This window comes from Octopus bimaculoides, chromosome 26 (assembly GCF_046866305.1).
Source record: "Octopus bimaculoides isolate indiv1 chromosome 26, ASM4686630v1, whole genome shotgun sequence".
Lineage (NCBI taxonomy): Eukaryota > Metazoa > Mollusca > Cephalopoda > Octopoda > Octopodidae > Octopus > Octopus bimaculoides.
In genome coordinates this window covers 10,727,646-10,750,740 of record NC_142953.1, presented here as the reverse complement: position 1 = coordinate 10,750,740, position 23,095 = coordinate 10,727,646, and the positions used below count along the sequence as shown (strand labels likewise).

The 23,095-nt window shown below is 37.8% G+C and overlaps 1 protein-coding gene across 5 annotated transcripts in view; it reads right to left on the bottom strand.

Annotated features, from left to right (window-relative positions):
* LOC106883030 (unconventional myosin-XVIIIa) overlaps positions 1-23,095 on the bottom strand; it is a 230,263-nt gene that overhangs the window by 35,061 nt on the left and 172,107 nt on the right. For all 5 annotated transcript variants that reach the window (XM_089342766.1, XM_089342767.1, XM_089342768.1 and 2 more), the window contains 7 exons: positions 14,400-14,543; positions 12,779-12,868; positions 12,468-12,587; positions 10,305-10,419; positions 7,954-8,081; positions 4,899-5,053; positions 2,967-3,090 (listed from right to left, as the gene is read on the bottom strand). In XM_089342766.1, the coding sequence (XP_089198892.1) occupies positions 2,967-3,090; positions 4,899-5,053; positions 7,954-8,081; positions 10,305-10,419; positions 12,468-12,587; positions 12,779-12,868; positions 14,400-14,543 (876 nt within the window). The remainder of the gene's footprint in view (positions 1-2,966; positions 3,091-4,898; positions 5,054-7,953; positions 8,082-10,304; positions 10,420-12,467; positions 12,588-12,778; positions 12,869-14,399; positions 14,544-23,095) is intronic.

The following is a 23,095-nucleotide window of genomic DNA, read 5'->3' as shown; positions in this document are numbered from 1 at the left end:
ACATGCAATTCATGTGTATGTTTGTGTATGGTGTGTGTATATCTATGTGTGGGGAAAATTTTAGTTAGGTTAGGTAAGTATGTGTGCATGTATGTATGTGTGTACGTATACAAACAAATGTGACATGTAAATTGACAGTAATCTCCAGATTTACCAAATTCACCAAGCTGTGAGAGAGAGAGAGGGGGGAGAGAGAGAGAAAGAGAAAAAAAGAGAGGGAGAGAGAGAGAAGAAAAGAGAGAGAGAAAGAAAAAGAGAGAAAGGATAAGAGAGATTTTAAGATCACAGTTCTACTCTTTTATATTCTAAAGTGCTACTCTTTTGTATTCTAATCACAGAGCAATCATTAATTAGCTCTGTGAGAAATTAGTTTTAACCAACAGTTTCCTGTTAGCTAATTTCAATGAAAATGAACAACCAAGACAACCAAATGTTCAACCAATGACACTTTTGGTGACAATGTGTGAGACAATGATAGAAGATAAAATCCAAAATCAAAGAATAATTGTCCACCTAGCTATTGCGTCAATGAAGGCCTTATCTCTCTTTCTCTATCCGACCTTACCTTCCTCTCCTTGATGTCATAGTACATAGGTTTATATTTGGCTAAAGAGAAGCATGAATGGAATCAGCTGAGCCATGTTATGTTAAGATACAAGTGTGTAGGTGGGTGGTATTAAGCAGAATGAAAGAGAGTCTCTTAACCCTCCACCGAGCTGAGTAAATAATTCCATAATAAAGATAACCAAATTAATTGGTGTGTTTGAAACATAACAGAGAGGCTTTCCCATGAAATTTTGATGGAAGATTTTAATTTGAATATGAATATTTTACAAAGGGGAACTGTTGCTTCATAAAACTAGAGGAGGTGGTGGTCTCAGGTGGGTTGGTATGACAAGAGGTACTGAGAGACTCTGTGTGTTGGCACTCCGTCGCTTACGACGTCGAGGGTTCCAGTTGATCCGATCAACGGAACAGCCTGCTCGTGAAATTAATGTGCAAGTGGCTGAGCACTCCACAGACACGTGTACCCTTAACGTAGTTCTCGGGGATATTCAGCGTGACACAGTGTGACAAGGCTGACCCTTTGAATTACAGGCACAACAGAAACAGGAAGTAAGAGTGAGAGAAAGTTGTGGTGAAAGAGTACAGCAGGGTTCACCACCACCCCCTGCTGGAGCCTCGTGGAGCTTTAGGTGTTTTTGCACAATAAACACTCACAACGCCCGGTCTGGGAATCGAAACCGTGATCCTATGACCGTGAGTCTGCTGCCCTAACCATTGGGCCATTGCGCCTCCACTGAGAGACTGTATAACAGTGTGAATAAACTTATGTGATGAAAATAGTAAGAGTCTGTTAACATTGGCAATAATGGTAGTTGATAGTAAATCTAGGAGTGTTTGTTGGATGGGAATAAGTTAAAAGGAGGTGACTGAGATGAAAGGAGTGGGAAAAGCTGATATTATTAGGTAATGTAGTGTTTAACCCTTTCGTTACCATATTTATTTTGAGATGCTCTGCGTTTCTTTCACTTAATTTTAAATATTATAAAGAATTTAGTAAAATAACTTAGTTATCATTAAGCTAGTGTTAGGAACATAAATTGTGACTAAGGTTTGGTGGAAGATTTTAATTCGAAACTTATGAAAACAAGACATTTGTACAACAGAGCTGGAGGCAGTTTCAGCCGGGTTGGTAACGAAAGGGTTAAGTAATGAGTACATGTTACTTGGGCACTCAGAGTAAACATCACTCATTTTGATACATGACCGAAAGGTTATCTTTAGTCTACAAAACATGATGCTATAACAAAATGTATTTTGCACACTGTAAAGTTCACTCAGCTAGCCAAAGTGAGTTATACCTGTAATTCAAAGGGCCAGCTATGTCACATTCTGGGTCATGCTGAATCTACCTGAGAACTATGTTAAGAGTGGACATGTCTGTGGAATGCTCAACCACTTGCATGGTAATTTCATGAGCAGGCTGTTCCATTGATGGAATCAACTGGAACTGAAGGTGTTGTAACTGACAGAATGCCAGTAGAGAAAAATGGCTTAATCTTTGCTGAAGGTATAACTTCTCTAGTGCTGGTGTCATGATAAGTACAATGCAATCAATACACTTTGTAAAGTGAATGGTATGTGTGTTTGTATCTTTTACTGGTGTATATCAGTGAATGACAAGAAAATTGAAGAATAAAAGATAAAATAAAACCAGTGCCCAAAGAGCTCAAAGTTGTCTTGTGATATTTATTCTGTACCAAGGTACAGATACTCCCTTGTCATTCTCATTATTACATATGATATGAAGAGAACCAGTGATTGAATCCTGTTGGAAACTCTTAACTGACAGTGGTATTGTTCATCAACATTGATATAAAAAGGAAGGAAAATCATCCAATACTTTGAACCACACTTATTCTCAAGCACCAAACACAAGACAGTAAACACACTCATTTGTACACACACACGCATGCAGGTGCATACACACACACATTCAGAGCTTCCATTCATTGATTTCCAGTCACAAGAATTAGTCTATTCAACCATGTAGTTGAAGAGTCTTGTGCAGTGCAGTGGGATAGAACCCAGAACAAAGGTGTTGTGAAGTAAAGTTATGAACAACAGACATGACAATGCAACATGGCTGTGAATAAAAATGTAAACAGCATTTGTTCATTCATGTGAGGCTGAGGATTCACTGTCACTACTCTGAGTTTTCCTTGACTCACAAACACTGGAGTAGTGAAGAAGTATAGCCTCAGCGTCAAATATGTGTGTATACACACACACGCACATACATACACACATTAGGGGGAGAGAGAGAGAGAGAGGAAGAAGGACACATAAACAGGTAAGCAGACAGATTGACTGAGCTAGCAGTACAAAGTTAAAACTAACAATGGCATAAACAATATTGTGTGAGTTTTAGAAACTCACAAATGGACACAAATGGAGCTTACACTATTGGCTTGTTCCAAGGAATACTTAAGAGCCTGGAATTCTTCCTTTTCCCTCTGTATCTTTTCTCTGAGAGATCTCTCTTCACGACACTCTTGCTGGGACATGTTTAGTTCACTGTCAAACCTAGATAGAGGAAGAAACATACACACATATATATAAATATACAAGAGTAAAAAATTGCACAGAAGGATGATAAAGGAACCCATGGAAAAATCACATACAAGACAAGGACGCACTTATCCCTTATAAGTTGCGGGTGGCACATAAAATACACCATTTTGAGCGTGACCGTTGCCAGTACCGCCTGACTGGCCTTCGTGCAGGTGACACGTAAAAGCACCCACTACACTCGCTGAGTGGTTGGCGTTAGGAAGGGCATCCAGCTGTAGAAACTCTGCCAAATCAGATTGGAGGCTGGTGTCGCCATCCGGTTTCACCAGTCCTCAGTCAAATCGTCCAACCCATGCTAGCATGGAAAGCGGACGTTAAACGATGATGGTGATGATGATATATATATATATATCATATAAAATAATATATAATTATATGCATACATACATATATGTACATACCTACATATATATGTATATATACGTGTATATATGGGTACAGGACATCAAAAAAAACGTGGACACAATGAGGAATGAAAACATAAAAACAAAAACATAGAAAACCAACTTTTTTTCGAACAACGAAAAAAACAGAGAACCAAGACATGCAACATAAAGAACATTCTCTTCGTCTGTTGTCCCTGTTTCATAGATAATATATATATATACACACACATACACACACACAACACAAGAAAACAGAAATGTTTGGATATTATTCATTCTCCTTTACATGTGTTTCATTTTCTAATAGGAATTACAAAGATGTTAGAGAGACATGTAAGGAATTTTCTATTAGAAAAATCATCAGACAGAGAAAATTAGATATTATAAAAAGCTTTCTCTGTCTGATGGATTTCAATTAGTAAATTCCTTACATGTCTGTCTAACATCTTTGTAATTCCTATTAGAAAATGAAACATGTGTAATGGAGAATAAATAATACGAAAAAAAAAAATCCATTTTTCTGTTTTGTTAGATAGATAGATAGATAGATAGATAGATAGATAGATAAATAGATATATATATATATAGACACATACACACAACATATATATATATTATTCATTCACTTGGTTTCAATGTCCAATTTTCCATGCAAACCTGTCTCAGAAAGGAACTGATTCTGAAACAAGATTTTATGGCTGGATGCTCTTTTCATTGCCAAATCTCACTTGTTTTTCAGGGAAGATATTTTTATATTACACAAGTCTTTGAATGTATAGAATAACTGGTCATAATATCAGTAAGTGAAATATCAACATTCAATCACATACACGTATACATATTACTATGATCCTCATCAGGATTGCTTCAACATTCAAGTTTCCTTGCTTGCCTGAGTCAGATGGAATTTGTTGAGGTGGATTTTCTATAGCTAGATACCCGTTCTGTCACCAATCCTCATCTGTTTTGAAGAAAACTATTTTTCCATGACCAGGCATGTTTTCAAGTCATCTGAGACCAGTGGAAGGTAGAAAAGAAGAAATCCTCAAATAAGAGACCTGACCCAAATGCTTCTACTAAAGTATGCTCAGAAGTAGGTGATGGTGTTAAAATCGGTCAATAGATTGTGTTCCTGTGTATGATAACCCATGCTAGCATGGAAAGCGGACGTTAAACAACGATGATGATGATGATGATGACGACACACTCAAAAGCATAGTCTTCCCATACATTATACACACACAAAAGTCTCTCTCTCTTTCTTTCTCTCTCCACATACACACAAAACATTCCCTCTACACACAAACAAAAAAACAAATTCTACACTAATGTACACACACACACACACACACACACACACACACATCTACGTACCTTCTTTGCTTTCTTTCTAGGTCGTTATTACGAGATGTTTGTTCATCAAGATGTCGCTTAATATCTTGCATTTCAGCATTCAGTTTGGTGCATTTCTTCTTCTGACTGCACACCTGTTGGCGTAGTGTTTCTCTCTCCTCTGTCGTCTCCTGACACTGCAATAACAACACATACAAATGTCTCATACTCAAACTTAATATCTCTCTCTCTCCCTACTCACACACACAAGAGCATCCACCCATAAAAACCATACCAGCACAGAGTGTGACAGAAACAGGTATCTTGGTGTAGGGGAGGTACATGATGTGAGAGAGAGAGAGAGAGAGAGAGAGAGAGAGAGAGCAGGAATGAGCACAGAAACAGGTGTGCTGTTGTAAAGGAGGTACATGGCTATCCAATCGGAGGGAAGAGCAAGAGAAAGAGAGAGAGAGAGAGAGAGAGAAAGGGAGACAACAAGAGTGCAGGAAAGAGATGATGATATAGTGCTGGGGTATACTCACAAGGAATGGGGATCAGATATAAATGGGATGCTAGGGTAAAGGAAGAGAGAGAGAGATGGTGGCAAGCACAAAGGTCATAATATATAAGTAGCAGGGTATTGTCAAAGAAGCAGAATAGTGAAGAATAGTGCAGTAGCTGGTGAAAACCTGGGTGGGGGACTATGGGATAGCAATGATACAGTGAGCAGGGCTGTGGGGACAGGATTGGTGAGTGAGTGATGAGCATGGTGCATAAAAGAGGAAATGTGAGGAAGAGAAGAGATGTAGTTTGGCTTGTTGGGGTAAAAGTGTGTGGAAAATGTTATTGTTACATGTGTGTATTTGGAAACAAGATTTTACTTCATAAAGCTACCAGAATGAGAGTAAGTGTGTGTACATGTGTGCGTGTGTGGGGAAAAATGTGTGTAGGTTTGACATATGAGTAAATACTCAAAAACATGAAGGGAAATAAAGAATAAAGGTCAAATGGTGTATGTGGAGGTTGACAAGGATAAGGTATTACAATGACCTTTTCCTAACAGACTTTCACCTCAACAGTTAGCATTTTATGCCTCGACCTCTTCCATAACATGTTCTAGCTTTTTTTGTCTTTTTCATCTCCCATTCAATGTTTCATATAATTCTGCCTTTTTATTCATTATTCACATTTGTACACAAACTCAGGTTATCTCCCTTCATTTCCAATCCCCCCCCCTATTCCATCTAATTAACTTTTTATCTTTTACTTGTTTCAGTCATTGGACTGTAGCCATATTCTAGCAACACCTTGAATGATTTTACTTGAAGAAATCTACTCTAGTATTTAGATTTTTTTTTTTTAAGCCTCACACTTACTCTATCAGTTTCTTTTACACAGCTGCTAAATACTGGGGATGTAAGCAAACCAACACTGGTTGTCATGCAGTGAGCAGGCGAGACAAGCGCGCACGCACGATGGGTTTTCACAGTTTCTGTTTATCACATGATGTCAAGAAACAGATATACACACACACTACATACATCCACACATGCATATATAACAGGTTTCTTCCAGCTTCTATCTACAAAATTCACTTACAAGGCATTGGTCAGCCCGGGACTATATTAAAAGACACTTGCCCAAAGTCTCAAGATTTTCTCACAAACTTTTCACTTTCACCTCTACGGTAAAGGCTTTGGTTTGGAAGTTAGACTGTGTTTGTGTGTGCGCATGTGCCTATGCATGTGTGAATCAGGTGTTTACACTCTATGACAGTCACAATTAATAGTGTTATTGTCACTTCTGTCAATAACTTGTCTTAGTGAAAAACAGGTAGGCATTAGTGACAGGACATAAAACAGTGTCTCAATAAAACATAAACAGATATAAAACAGTGTCTCAATAATATATGTACATCTAACCTATGCAAGCATGGTAAAATGGATATAAAATGAACATACATATGAGTGTATATGTCTATTTTATACATCTATATCTTACTTACCACACACACATACATGTATTTATACAAACACATAGACACACACTGAGATTCACACACAAAACACAAATTTAGTATTGATTTTGCTGTTATCTAATTTGACTGCTTCTCATCACAGAATAATGAAAAGATCACAAGTGGAAGATGCTGAAAACAAACTACTGCTGAGATCTTAAGCTCTTTAGCACTGAAGGGTTTCTTTTTTATATTTGGAAGCTGCTGAAAATAGAATCTACAAATGGCCACATGACAAACCATTCAAAAAACAAATTTTGTGCTGGAATGGCTGGCTAATTAAAGGCAGACTTAACTTAGGAGGACGTCAGCCAGGTAAATAAACAGATATTTGACAAAACAACTGACTTAACTCGCAGCAAGACAAATAAAGTTTATCTAAGCTCCTCTCATCCAGAACTTTCTCATAGCAGCAGCTTGGAAGGCAAAATTTTGGACTGGTTTGTTCAAACAGCAGTCAAGGACAAAATTGGAATTTCCATTAGGGGACAGTAACAAATGTGGCTTATATGTGTTTACAATGAGAGGGGGGGGGGGACTGTTGATTGATCAACCTGGTCGAAATTGCAGTTAATCCTGCCTTCAAATAAGCTCAAGTAATGTAGTCTTAGATATGCTATGTGTGAATAAAAGATGGGATGATTGTGACTGGAAAATCTGATCATAGGTCTGCTAGATCAATGTTCACCAGGAGTTAAAAGCAGCAGTTATGTATGTGGAGATACAGAAACAAAGAGAAGGTGACAGCGAGACACATGACAGTAACACAGGGACGGTAGCACAAAAGTCAGAGAAACAAAAACAGTTAATACAGGGATCAGAAAAACAAGAGTCAAGGAGACAGGAGGAAATAGAAAACAGATAAACAACATTCAGGGAGATAGAAAAGATGGAAGTAGGAGACACTGAGACAGGTGTTAGAAAGGGTCACTGAGATAGGTGGATATTGAGACGAGTCAGTGAGACAAGGGTCAAGAAAACAGGAGTCAGTGAGATTGGGGTTATTGGCATAGGGGACACTGATGCAAGAGGCATTAACACTGGGTTCAAGGGACAGAACAGTAAAATAGTAACAAATACCCTTTTCTCTAGATGTCGCTTAATGTTCTGTTCTTGTTGTAGTTCTTCCTCGTGTTGATGTTGTAGTTGTTGTTTCAGGAAGTGAAGTTCTTTCCGGGATTTCTCGTAGCGTTCTTTGTAAACACTCTCTGTAAACAGACCACAAGTTTGAGACACTGTAAACTAGTGAGGACTACAGTAGTCCACACACATACCTACATATCAAACACCTCACACAACCTGAAATGCTGTCAAGATGTGTTAATAACAATAACAACAATAATAATATTGATAATAAGAATATAATCCACTACAATAACAGGTGTATTGATTAAAATGATGAAAAAAGATGCAAACAAATTCAAAACACAAAACCCCAGGACTTACACACACACACACACACACACACACACACAACACCAAAAGATGGCAGTGCTAGTTACTGCTTACATATTAAGTAGAGAACCTCTGGAATTATATTACATAACCTACAGAAAATAATACTACTGGGTACTGGCCATAAATTACATAGAGTACTGTAGGACTTACACATCATCATCATCATCGTTCAACGTCTGCTTTCCATGCTAGCATGGGTTGAACGATTTGACTGAGGACTGGTGGACCAGATGGCTATACCAGGCTCCAATCTGATTTGGCAGAGTTTCTACAGCTGGATGCCCTTCCTAACGCCAACCACTCTGAGAGTGTAGTCGGTGCTTTTATGTGCCACCGGCACAAAGGCCAGTCAAGCGGTACTGGCAACGGCCACGCTCAAAATGGTGTATTTTACGTGCCACCTGCACAGGAGCCAGTCAGGCGGTACTGGCAATGGCCACGCTCGACACATAAAACATAAGTCTAAGGCACAGTAGACATTTATGTACTCTACTATCAATACAACAGAACACAAAATCAAAACCAAATACCTCACATGCCCAAAGCACACAGAACTCTGTAGTGTTGTCAAAGCATGACAAAAATAAAACCTATGAAATAATAAGGATTCGCTTTACTATAGGCCTGAAATTTTGGGGGAGTGGGCGAGTCAATTATATCAACCTCAGTGCTCAAAGGTACTTATTTTATTGACCCCTGAAAGGATGAGAAGCAAAGTTGACCTGGGCGGAATTTGAATATACAGTCACTGAGAAGAAATGCTGACGAGCATTTTGTCTTGTATGCTTAATGATTCTTTAGGCTCACAATCTTAGGAAAAAAAAAATAGTGATTTCAAATTTTGGCACAAGGCCAGCAATTTGAGGTAAGGGTTTAAGTGGATTACATTGACCCTAGTGCTCAACTGGTACTTATTTTATTGACCCCCAAAAGGGTGAAAGGTGAAGTCAATCTTGGCAGCACTTGAACTTAGAATGTAAAGGTAGATGAAATACTGCTAAGCATTTTGCCTGACATGCTAATGGTTGTTGCAAAGCATTTTGTCCAATGTGTTGATAATTCTGTCTCCCCACCACCACATTATAATTATTTTTATTATTATTAACCGTTTAGTGTTTAAACCGGCCATATCTGGCCCAGATATTCTACATGTTTTATATTCAAACTGGCGATATCTAGCCCCTCACACCTAACCTACATTGACATTCTAAAAATAAACAATCACATCATTGAAACCTCAAAGCTATAAGATAATGCATGATTAATTCAAAACAGTTTGAGTGAAAAAGTATTACATTTAACAGAGTAATCTGAACACTAAAGGGTTAATAATAATAATTTGTAATATAGACACAAAACCAGGAATATTTCGTGTTTGGGCAAATTGATATATTTTATAAATTCTGAAAGGATGAAAGGCAAAGTTAGCCTTGAAAGGATTTGAACTTAGAATGCGAAAAGCAAGGGGAACAGAATATAGCAAGGCATTATTTTATCCAATGTTGTAACAATTCTTTCAATATCCACCTTTATAACAACAACTTCTGACATCAGCCAGCACAAGGCCCCCGAATTATGTGGGAGCAGATGTGATGATTAAACTAAAAAATACTTTTACTAATAACATCCAGGAAAGATGAAAAGTTAAAAGAAATCTAACAAATGAGGGGGATGAAGAAATTGGGATGGTGGGGGGCATCAGCATCGGGTGTACTGTTGGCAAATTTCAGGAAGCATGGACGTTTTGAAAGATGTAGTGCCTTGACAGGTAACAACTGATGCAAGTAGTTTATTCCATACTTCAGAAATTCTTAGTAGGATTTCACCAGTTCTCTGAGAAAAAATAAAAGATGGGAATCTCTCTAACCATAAGTCTGCTTGACCAAGGCTGACTGTGCATTAAATAGCAAACAAACTCTAACCCTACAACAGAGCAACATTTGGGAAGAAGGTATATGTTTAAGGTAACTCACCATCAGCTGTATCTTCTTCTGCATCACCATCAAATGAGGTTGCTTGCCAAAGACGACATTGCATCACTTCACGCTCCAGCTTCTCATTTTGTCGACGTGTCTGATTGTATTTACCCTGTGGATGAAAGGTCATGCACACATCAGATAGTTGGTGAAATAATGTTAAATACAGACAGGCCTCTCTCCCTTTCTCTTTCGTGTCATTAAGCAATGGAAAATGTGAATATTCAAATTTCATGTCATTAATACTCCACCCCTCCTCAAACACAAATACTTATATTTACTTGTCCACTTACAAAGAAACATCAGATGTATATCCAACATACATCCTGCAGAACGCAAACTTTCCATCTATATTACAAAGAGTTAGTTCCCTTGCCTTCAGACTTCACTTTTACCTTCTGAAAACATCACATTACATCACCGTCTATACTAGGGGTGGGGAAACTTTATAGTGCGGTGGGCAAAAATTTCCTAAGAAAATGGTCCATGGGCAGATCATATCTTCTAACTCTCATATCTGTGTAAATCTTGTATATATCTATGTATAATTCGATATACATTAATAAAGATAAGTTTAACACATTAAATTAACACGTAACATCTTCATTAACACTTTAGTGTTCAAATTACTCTGACAAGTGCAAAGCTTATTTGTTCATATTATTTTGAATTAATCCTGTATTATCTCATTGATTCGAGATTTTGATGACATTACTGTCCATATTTAGAATGAATTATAGGATAAGTGTGAGAGACTAGATCTAGCCAGTTTGAACATAAAACAGGAGGCATATTTAGGCCGGATATGGTCAGTTTAAATGCTAAAGGGTTAATGCCACCACTGAATTTAGGACGTTTATATTACTTATGAGGTATTCTATATTTTTCAGCTAATGTAGTCGGGTCTCAAAGGGGTGGTACAAGCCTAGTAATATGTGTTTTATAGTGAAAGCAAAATTCCCATTCAAATAGTAGAAATGCGACCTATATCGAAAATAGGCATAGGAATATTGTATAAATCTTATAATTGAAACATTTATATATTTTGTACATACGAGTATACAAGCCTGCGGGCGCAATACAATGGGCTCGCGGGGGTTTCCCCACCCCTGGTCTATACTGTAGTAGTTTCCTGATTAGGCTAAATAAACTCCAACTTAGATTATGAATGACTGAAATTTGTGAGGTAGACCAAACACACCATCCAGAAAAAGGGATAACTTGCATGCTACCTGCATAGCATTAAAATATACATGCTGTATTTCTCAGTTCTCAAACTTCCCAATGAAATGTCATAAGAGTCAAGGTGCAATTTTTATAAATCTATTTCAAGTTAAATTTTATTAAATTCCCAGACATATAATGATATTCGAAAGTGGGGGTGGGCTGCTTATCTTACTTAAAACTAAACATATGGATATATGTAAGTGATTTGCCAATAACAAGATTATTAAAAAAAAAAAAAATTGACAAGCAGCAAGAAAAAGTTTACCATCACTTTATATATTCTTTTTTGTTTAAATTTGTTTCAGTCATTTGACTGTGGCCATGCTGGAGCACTACCTTTAGTCGAACAAATCAATCCCAGGACTTATTCTTTGTAAGCCTAGTACTTATTCTATTGGTCTCTTTTGCCAAACCACTAAGTTACAGAGACTTAAACACACCAAGTGATGGTGGGAGGACAAATACAGTCACACAAACATATTGGAATCTAAATTTTTTACACACACACACACACACATATATATATATATATATATATACACAGACACACACACGACAGGCTTCTTTCAGTTTCCATCAACCAAATCCACTCACAAGGCTTCGGTCGGCCCGAGGCTATAGTAGATGACACTTGCCCAAGGTGCCACGCAGTGGGACTGAACCCGGAACCATGTGGTTGGTAAGCAAGCTATTTACCACACAGCCACTCCTGCGCCTATGCACATATATATTTTGCTTTCATGAGAGCTTCATGGTAGCAGCAATAATTGCTTTTAAGGAAAACTTCACACCTTTTTGGTAAAGTTTTCACACTCAGAACATTTTGGAAGATTCATCTAGTAAACCACACCAGATTTTTAAGTCATGCAAAAAGAAAAATTTTCTTTAGACAAATGTCTTTAAAATGTCATAATATTGAACAACATGAATTACCTGGACATCCTTGAGTTCCTTTTCAAGACGCATTCGTTCAGCAGTTTCTTGCTCAAGCATTTCAGATGCATGGCTGGTGGTTGTTGCTTCCTCTGCGAGGTCAGCGTTCAATTCTGAGAGCTACAACAACAAAACAGCAACAATTAAATCCATGCAATAGTGGCCATAATAGCATCATATATCCACGAGGTCTAATAGTTTTATCACTAGGATATAATACAGTAGCGAGTGTGTGTGTGTGTATAGAACATATATCGTAAGAGTTGCCAGGAGTATGTGTATGTGTATGTGTGTACATAAGCACAACTTACTCTGGAGTCAAGTCGGTCACAGTGTAACTTGTATTCGTTCTTCTCACGTTCAACTTTTTCAAACTTCACCTTCAGTTGTTCCAATTCAGCCTGAAATACAACAGAGATCTTGGGTCACACAAAGATATATATATATATAGAGAGAGAGAGATAGAAAGAGAGAGGGAGAGAGAGGGGGAGAGAGAGAGAGAGATAATTAACACAATAATGATCTTGGTACAGACAGTCACATAGATATAACAATGACCAGAGACAGAAGATATATATTATTTGAGAGAGAGAAACAATATTGTTCTCACATCAATGGGACAGTGTTGCAGCTGCTGTTAAATAATAACATCCCAGATTCACATTAATATCCAGGATGTTCATAGAACTGGGACAGCACTTCAGATACTAAATGTTAATCTGTGTAACAGTAACAACTGTCCATATATCTGGGACAATACTGCTACTGCTGCTGCTATTACAAGTACCAACATAAGATAACATCCTAAACTGGACATCTCTTAAGAACCAAGAAATACTTCCCCCATAATCAGTTGCTGATCTTGTACAAAGCTCAACAAGTAAGATCCAAATTGAAATGTTTCTCAAACACATCCAGAAGACTAGGTTTTTGTCCCTCAATGTCCAATACTACTTCCATTGCATTTAACTGGTCATCTTCAACTCAGTAAGACCCACATTGGACTACTGCTCACATATACGGAACAGTGGTGTTGCTACATGCACAAACATCCTGGGTCTCATACTGGAATAATGCTCACACATAAGGGACAGTGCTGCTGCTATATACATATATCCTGGGTCCATACCAGCATACTTCTCACATGTATGGAACACTTACTACCATTATTTCATATATTCCCCTTTTACAGAGCTTTTACGAGAAGCCTCTTGTTACAAACGACCAGTGATGTCACATAAAGCTGGTGGGGGGCTACAAACATATTATGTGATACAGTAGTGCTGCTTGCTGGTGATGACAAAATTTTTGTTAGCCAATTAAAAAGCACAGACAACTGTACATTTGTTGTCTACATAAGATGATTTCTTGAGACGTGTGCCACAGTCTAAGGCATTCTAAATAACCAATCCAATTTAGGATGGATGTGCTAATTAATCAATATCATTGTCATCATCCTTTAGCATCCATTCTTCATGCTGGCATGGGTTGCATGGTTTGACCAGAGCGGGCGATGCAAGAGAGCTGCACCAGTTACTAATCTGATTTGGCCTAGTTTCTATGACTGGATGTTGTTCCTAAGTGCTGGGTGCTTTCTACGTGAAGATGGCATGGGTGCTTTATTATGTGGCACCGGCAGTGATGCATTTTACATACACCCACATATATATGTGTGTGTGTGTGTGTGTGAAACATATATGTATATGAAACATATTGCATGTATATAACAAAAATTAGATAGAAAGACAGACAGACAAAGATAGGTAGGAAGGTAGAGAGGAAAGTAGATAGATAGATAGATAGATAGATAGATAGATAGACAGACAGACAGATAGATAGATAGATAGATAGATATATAGATAGATAGATAGATAGATAGATAGATAAATAAATAGATAGATAGGTATAATAACTAAAATTTAAAGAACTGACCTCTTTGTTTTTTAGTTCCTCCTCAGTTTTGTGGACATTAAGTAGAGGTTTGACCCGGACATACAATCGCCACCATGGCCAGTCTCGGATAAGCATGAATTTTCTCACATTCTTCTGTATACAGCTAATGGCTGTCTGTTGTAGCTGGAATGAACAAAAACAAACAAACAAACATAAACAAAATGTCCTTTAAATTACAACACGAGATTTACGTTCTTAACTGAAGAAAACAATAGCTCAAAATCACTGTGCGTGTGTACACATATGCATATAGCATAGTTACCATGGATATAGTACTAGCATTACCAATGAGTGTGTGTGTGTGTGTGTGTGTGTGTGTGTCAAGGTGCATTTCAAAAGTTTTGAGACTTTTTCAAGAGAGACATTTATTAATTTCAAAGTACAAAACTCTAATCTCTTTCAAGGTAGGATCCTCTCACTTCAATGCACTTGTTGTAGCACTCCAGCCACTTCATGAAGGCCCCATAGAAGTTTTCCAAGCTGAAGGTGTTCAGGACCCTTGTCATTCTCAGTGTCTTCCAAATGACCGCCCTTAAGGTTTTCCTTCAGCTTGGAGACTGCAGGGAGGGTGAGGGATAGTGTTGATGCCCATCTCTATCAAGTAGTTGGTTACCAGGATGGAATTGTGGACTAGTGCATTATCATGGTGCAGATACTCTAGATTTTGGGGATGAAATTTCTTCTTGAACTCCCTCAAGACCTCCACAAAATACCCTTTGTTGACTGTCTGGCCAGAGGGAACTCAGCGTTTATAGAAGATGTTCTTGAACTTGCTTTGCCTGGCCTTTTGTGCCAGTGAAAAACAGATGCTCAGCTCATACAATTTAGTCCATAAGCAGTCTGGGGTGTTTCATAAGTTTCTGTAGCATTGTTACCCAGTTTAACACTGAATCTTATTGCACAGTGAGCTTCTAAATTGTCTTCATGCCCCAACTGCATTCTGCAAATTAGTTAGCTATAATGATAAGTGTTTACCAGAGTGTGTTTAAAGTACTGCTATAGCTGCCTCCTTCAATCTGGAATAATAAAGGTTGGCAGGTCAGCTTATTAAATGTATGGTAATGATATACTAAAATTTCAATAATCTCAGAAAGTTATAACTGTCTCTCCTAAAAAGTTTCAACACGTCTGGAATGCACTTCATATATATATATATATATATATATATATAAGTAGTTAAGTCTATGTCCAGTCATAGAGTGACCAATGGTTTTGCATCCACAAAGGGCTTAGCCCTGTGAATGTCTTGTCAGACACTAAAGCCAAAGATAAATGTAACTCTTCACCTCTGAGAGGTGTATACACACACACACACACACACTTATATACACAAATACATGTATGCACATACACAGATATATAGATATATATATGTATAGTGTTATTACCATTACCTTGATTATAACACCAGGTAATCCCTGATGGAGCAAGCTAGCTCTTATATCAAAGGTCTTCAAACCATAACCATACACCCCAACAATGTCACTTCTCACTCATTTTAAGAAGGTAAGACGTGTGATTTTAGAGAGACCACACTGCTCTTTCTAGCAGGTAAAGCAATCACACAGGCTTCATTTTTAGGTTGTGAGCTCAAACAAACCACTGTTTTATGTAGTCAGTAAGAGATCAGACAGAGTGCATGACAGAATACCATACGGGGTGGTAATGAGTTATACTCCTTTACTGTGTTCAGTGTTTAGATCCTTGATTGCTGTGGTTGACTTTGCCCTTCACCTATCCAGGTGCACCAATAACAAACTGAAAGGTGCTTCAATTAACTATACACCTATTCATAATAAATTTATGAGATATCACTGTTTCAGGAAATCAACATTTTGAAACAGTTGACATTAATGTTTGTCTTGACATTTAAGACCCTGTTGACGTTTATGACGGTATTAATATTTACGATACTTGATTATGACAGTGTTACCATTTATGACACTTGATTACAATAGTATTAAGATTTAAGATACTGTTGATATTTTTGACAGCCACTGATGTTCACATCACAGATGACATGAAAATAAACACTGCAACATGGCTAACACTACCAACACTGCAACATGTGTGTGTGTGTGTGTGTGTGTGTGTGTGTGTGTGTGTGTGTGTGTGTGTGTGTGTGTGTTTTATATAGACACATATCTATTTAACGTATGTATATGCTGTAAAGGAAGAGAGTAAAGATGAAGATAAATAAACAGCAATAACAACAACACTAACACCAGCAACAACAACAAAAAAAAACACCACCACTACTATTATCAATACCAACAGTAATAACAAAAACATCACCCATACCAACGTGGTTGAAACCACCAAACTAACATGCCGCCACCACCACTCTGTAATTATAGAGGGTTCTAGAAATAAAACCTACAATTTAGCCAACCTGACCTCAACCTACGGTGATGCTTGTTGAATATACCAACAGTTAAGGGAAATGATTAATGGTGTATGTGGCCACCCCTGCCACCCGCAACCCCCACTACAGATAATGATTTGGGTCATTATAAAGAAACTTCTGGAAGGAAATGTGATCTTAGTAACATCTTCATTTAGTAGTGAATGGCAATATGTGCGCATGTGTATGTGTGTGTGTGTGTGTGTGTGTGTGCGTGTGTGTGTGTGTGTGTGTGTGTGTAAGAACACAACACAAGTGGAGTTTTAAAATTCATAACAGCTGTTTCAGCAGCATTTTAGTGATGAACATTTTGGTTACATCATGACAAGAATCCAATCCACCACCATCAGGTGATTTTACACAACCTACCTGAAATACCTAGATTCTAATGAATCCTACAACTTAGTATATATATATATATATATATATATATGTAAAATAGTGTACATTTAATACACATTAGAGATGCCCATAAAGGGTATCTAACCCGCTAGAAAGAGCAGCCAAGGCTCTACACCACAAAATAGGGATAATTTCGAAAAGGAATGAAAAATAAAAACATTTACCATCTATATTTATTTTTATTTTTTATTTTTCATTCCTTTTCGAAATTATCCCTATTTTGTGGTGTAGAGCCTTGGCTGCTCTTTCTAGCGGGTTAGATACCCTTTATGGGCATCTCTAATGTGTATTAAATGTATACTATTTTACATGAATAATATATAGTCTGTTGATTAATTTTCTTCTCGCTACACCACTGGTAGTAATTAAATTTCTTAATTTTTTGCTACCCTTAGACTTATTATATATATATATATATAAGGCGTAGGAGTGGCTGTGTGGTAAGTAGCTTGCTTACCAACCACATAGTCCCGGGTTCAGTCCCACTGCATGGCATCTTGGGCAAGTGTCTTCTACTATAGCCTTGGGCCGACCAAAGCCTTGTGAGTGGATTTGGTAGACGGAAACTGAAAGAAGCCTGTCGTATATATGTATATATATATATGTATGTGTGTATGTCTGTGTTTGTCCCCCCCCCCCCAACATCGCTTGACAACCTATGCTGGTGTGTTTATGTCCCCGTAACTTAGCGGTTCGGCAAAAGAGTCCGATAGAATAAGTACTAGGCTTCCAAAGAATAAGTCCTGGGGTCGATTTGCTCGACTAAATGCGGTGCTCCAGCATGGCCACAGTCAAAAGACTGAAACAAATAAAAGAGTAAAAGAGTATGTGTATATATATATATATATATATATATATATATATATATATATATATATATATATATATATATACAGGGTGGGGAAGCAAAACTTGGAATATTTTGGAAGCCTTATTTTTCATATATTCCTGAGTGTAAATACTAAAATATGGTTTTCTATTTCAGGGTGGAGGTATATAGAGTTAATTTAAGCAGAAGTTCCAATCATACGATCTAACATGTCCACTTAAGAAGCCAAGAGACAATGCATTGCAGATTTGCTTCGTGACGGGGTTGCAATTAGACGTATTGCTCAGACTGTTGGGGCCTCTGTGAGCACTGTCTACAACGATAAGAACCGAATGCTGGATATTGGAGGCATCGAGAGAAAGCAAGGAAGTGGAGACATAAATAAGAAACGGGATAATGCATTTCTTAAATCTCTCAAAGCCAAAATTTCGAAAGATTCAACAACATCCATGAGAAAACTGTCCATGGACATGAAAGTTGATCCAAAGACCATCAGAAATGCTGTACACACTGATTTACATAAAATGGTTGGGATTGCGAAGGGCATCCAGCCATAAAAACCAAGCCAAAAACAGACTTTACCAGAGCTGGTACCATGCAAAAAAACACTTAGTCCACTCTGTAAAGTGTTTGGTGTTAGGAAGGGCATTCAACTGTAAAAATTATGCCAAAAACAAGACAGTTGAGCTTGGTGTAGCTTCAAGATTTTGATGAGGTGATTGTTTATATCTAGGATGTCATTGTAGGGTGTGTATGAGAGGCCAGACCTGGCCAGTATAAAACAAATAGAATATCTAGGCCGGATATGGCTGGTTTAAATGCTAAAGGGTTAATTACAGGTCTGTTGGATCTGGACTAATCTGGAGAAACAATTGTATGTGTGTGTGAGTGGAGACTGCCGCAAGAAGATACTACTTCATCACTCCCTCCCCAACACACACAAACATCATCTCTAACTCCACTGATTTTTGAGCGCTCCCTGGAAATTGGAGGAGAGAGCCATTGTTCCCTCCACCCACACAGGCTAACAAAGACATCTGGCAGCTGTTTAAATAACAATTACAACAACAGGAACTGTCAGACGGACAACATCCCATGTCTCTCAGACAGAACCATGTTGTTGTGATTGCTGGAGACCTGATGGTGTGTGTGCATGTGTGTGAGTCTGTTGTTGGAAATGTGGAGCCAATCCTCCTCACATACATACACCTACATAGTTACACTTTAAAATACATAGATACACAAACGTATACACACAACAAATATAAATATACATGAATGCATACATCACATGCATAGATACACACACACTCACAAAACAACATAGATGCATGCATATATCACTCACACACACACACACACACACACACACACACACACACACACACACACACACACACATTATGCAATGAGGTAACTTCCACATAATCACTTGTCCTACTAAAAATAGTAGCTAAAATTCCTCAAGTGACACCAACCTTAATGTTTTAAGATAAAGAAAAGAATACATTAGATAAAGTAGTTCTAGACACAGCCCTAAGAAGATGGAATCGTCATGGCTGGAAACTTTTTGGTGATACACCTGATCTATCAAGGTTGACATGGGGCAAAACAACACATACAAAATTCATCATGTGCACAAGACTCCTATACACACACATAAAATGTGTGTGTGTGTGTGTGTGTAAGAGAGAGAGAGAGAGAGAGAGAGGGAGAGAGAGACAAATAGACAAATATATATATATATATAGTGAGATAGAGAGAGAGAAAGAGAGAGATTCAATGAGGGAGCCTTGTAACTAAGTACCTTGATACGCCTAAAGCAGCAGCTTAACTCACTCAAATTACACAGCTTAGCAAAAGGACTGGATTCAATGCACATAAAACAGATAAGGTGGTCACTAATGAGATGCCTTTGATCATTGGCATATATATATATATATATATATATATATAGTTAAAAAAAACACAAAAAACAATAACAAAAAAACAACAAAGTGAGGACGGGATACGGATAGTGTTATTGGACGCTCGGGAAAGGAAGGAGAGAGAGTATGACGTTTCGGGCGGAGCCCTTTGTCGGAAAGACAGAAAGTTCGGAGAATGGAAAAACGGAGGAAGAGGAAAATGGCACCGATGCCCACGAGGTTACATTGTGAAAGGACCGGAAGAGGAGGTGGTGGGGGATAAGTTCTTTCTAAGACAGGAGAGTATGTATATATATATATATATATATGTACACACATACATATATATGTTTTATAAATCCCACTTGATCTACCTCAGGAATTCCTCAATAGCCACAGTTAGTGAAAAGTGCTTTAATCGGCACACCACCAGGTGTATACCTAAGGTTTAAATAACTACTTACATATATTTTATATGTATGATTTGAAATTATATTATATTATATTATATATATATATATATATATATATATATATATATATATATATATATATATATATATATATATATACACACACACATATATATATACTCATACACACACAACTCACAGCTTAAATATATATCTTTATACACACACACACACACACACACACACATATATACACAAATAGATAAACACAAACATACATCACCATTCTACCAGTAGGTATAATATATATAAAGACACAATACATACTATCACTACCACTCTAGAAACACCAGTCTTACAAGGACACCCCCCACCACCACCACTACCCTACAGGCATACATATCTCCCCCACACTGTGACAATACAACTATTCCATATTACCAGTACCACCTCACATACATACCATTACTCTTGACAAACCACCACCATCACATCTGCTGTCACCCTAGTCACACCATCACCACCCCAGGAACACAATTCTAGATACACCACCCAAGCACCACTACCACCACTCTGTTGACCAGGCATCTCTCAGATACAACCACCACACCCACAGAGATGAGAAGTGACAACCTACCTGGTGCCATGCAGAATGATAAGCCAAAGTAGTAAACATTATTATTATTATTATTGTAGCCAGAGAAAGCAAGAGAATAGCCATGTTGTCAGTTGAAGACTTTTACTTGATGTCTTCCTGCATGAGGGAGAGTGAGAAGACAGAGAGAAATGGAGGGTGGACAGTTGCAGGATGGATCAAGGGTGGTGGTGGTGATGGTGCATAGTCACCAACGAAATACTGACAGGAAAACATAATAAGGTCAGAGTTGATGAATAAATATATTTAAGTAAAGTGAATGGAAGGCAGTGGATTGGCACAATCAGTAGAGAATTGGACAAAATGCTCTGTGGCATTTCCAGCTATTTACATCCCGAGTTCAAATCCCACTGAGGTCAAGTTTGCCTTTTAACACCTCAGAGCTGATAAAACAAAGTACAAATCCCAGGGCGGTGGATTGGAAGAGTTCTTAGGGTATTAGACCAGGGGTTTTCAAACTTTTTGACTTGCGGACCCCTTTATATTTCAGGCTTTACCTTAGCCCTTATAAACGCTTATGAAATTTATACATAAATATTTGCTTAAAATAACATATATTTTTACATTTATTTATTTAACAGTATTTAACAAATAGGTTTATTGTCAATTAAAAGATTTTGATTAAAAAACATATATAAAATCAAATTGCCCATAAAAAGTATTTGCTGTCCATGGACCCCCTGTCTTGTCCTTGCGGATCCCCTGTGGTCCGCGGACCACAGTTTGAAAACCCCTGTATTAGACAAAACATGTTGCAGTATTTGTTCTATCAAAACAGAGTATCCAGGTAGGTGTAGGGGACTTGCCTGTACAAAGCTGACAATACCAAAAGGGAAGTTGCAGAAAACATTCTTTAAGAAGTACCAAGTGCTTACCAAGGAAGTTACTAAGGGTCATTCAACAACCTAATGGTACAAGGTAGCAAAGAAAGTAAATGGATCTCTGTCAGCTTCAATGATGAAGTATTCCTGTTGTTTAATCACCAGAACTACCTACTATTATAATGTGCATGGCTGAGTATCCCAGAGACATGTGTAATGGTAACGCAGACTAAGCTTAACATGGTATGAGAGAAAACTTTGCTCATTAACCCTTTAGTACTCAGATTACTCTGTCACATATAATGCCTATTTAATCAGGTTGTTTTGAATTTAATCATGTATTATCTCATAGCTCTAAGATTTTGATGGTGTGATGGTTTACTTTTAGGAAGACATTGTGGAGTGGACGTGAAAGCCTCGATCAAGCCAGTTTGAACAATAAAACAGGGTGAGTATTTTGGCCAGATAGGGTCAGTTGAAATGCTAAAGGGTTCAATTACAGGTAGAGTCCATCTGATGAGCTTTCACAGTTACCATCTATATGATTTCACTCACAAATCTTACAATATCACTTATATATAAAATATGCCTATTTGTCTGTCTGTCCGTTTCTCTCTCTCATAGACAAACAGACAGATGGATGGATAAACTTTTAACAACTTGTAAACACACACCTAATGGTGATGATGATAATAACAACTGTTAAGGAATGTGAAGTTGTAAAGACATCAGTATACATACAGCACCATCACCCTCATTACCATCATCACACCCCCATTGCCATGACCTACAACATTGACAGCATGATGACGACCACCACTATCTACAAGAAATAGCAGCCAAATCACTCTTTATCATCCTGAAAAACAGCACACACTGGATAATAGGGCCCAAGATATCTTCAAAAGGTGGAATGGTCATGGCTGGACACTTTAAAACATAGGTCTGCTAAGTCAGGCAGAAGACAGTAACACCACCATATCACATGCATCATTTGCAAACCACCACCACCATCCCTTACTACATATATTATCACCATATATAATACTACTACCACTATTACAACTGCTACCCCATCTTCAACACTAGCACCATCTCTCTGACCACCTACAACACCACCCTCACTTCACACTACTACTACTACTACTACCACTAGTACCATCACCGTATATAATACTACTACCACGAATACTGCCTCAGATTCAACCCTCTACAACACAACCACTATCTACATTATCTCTACA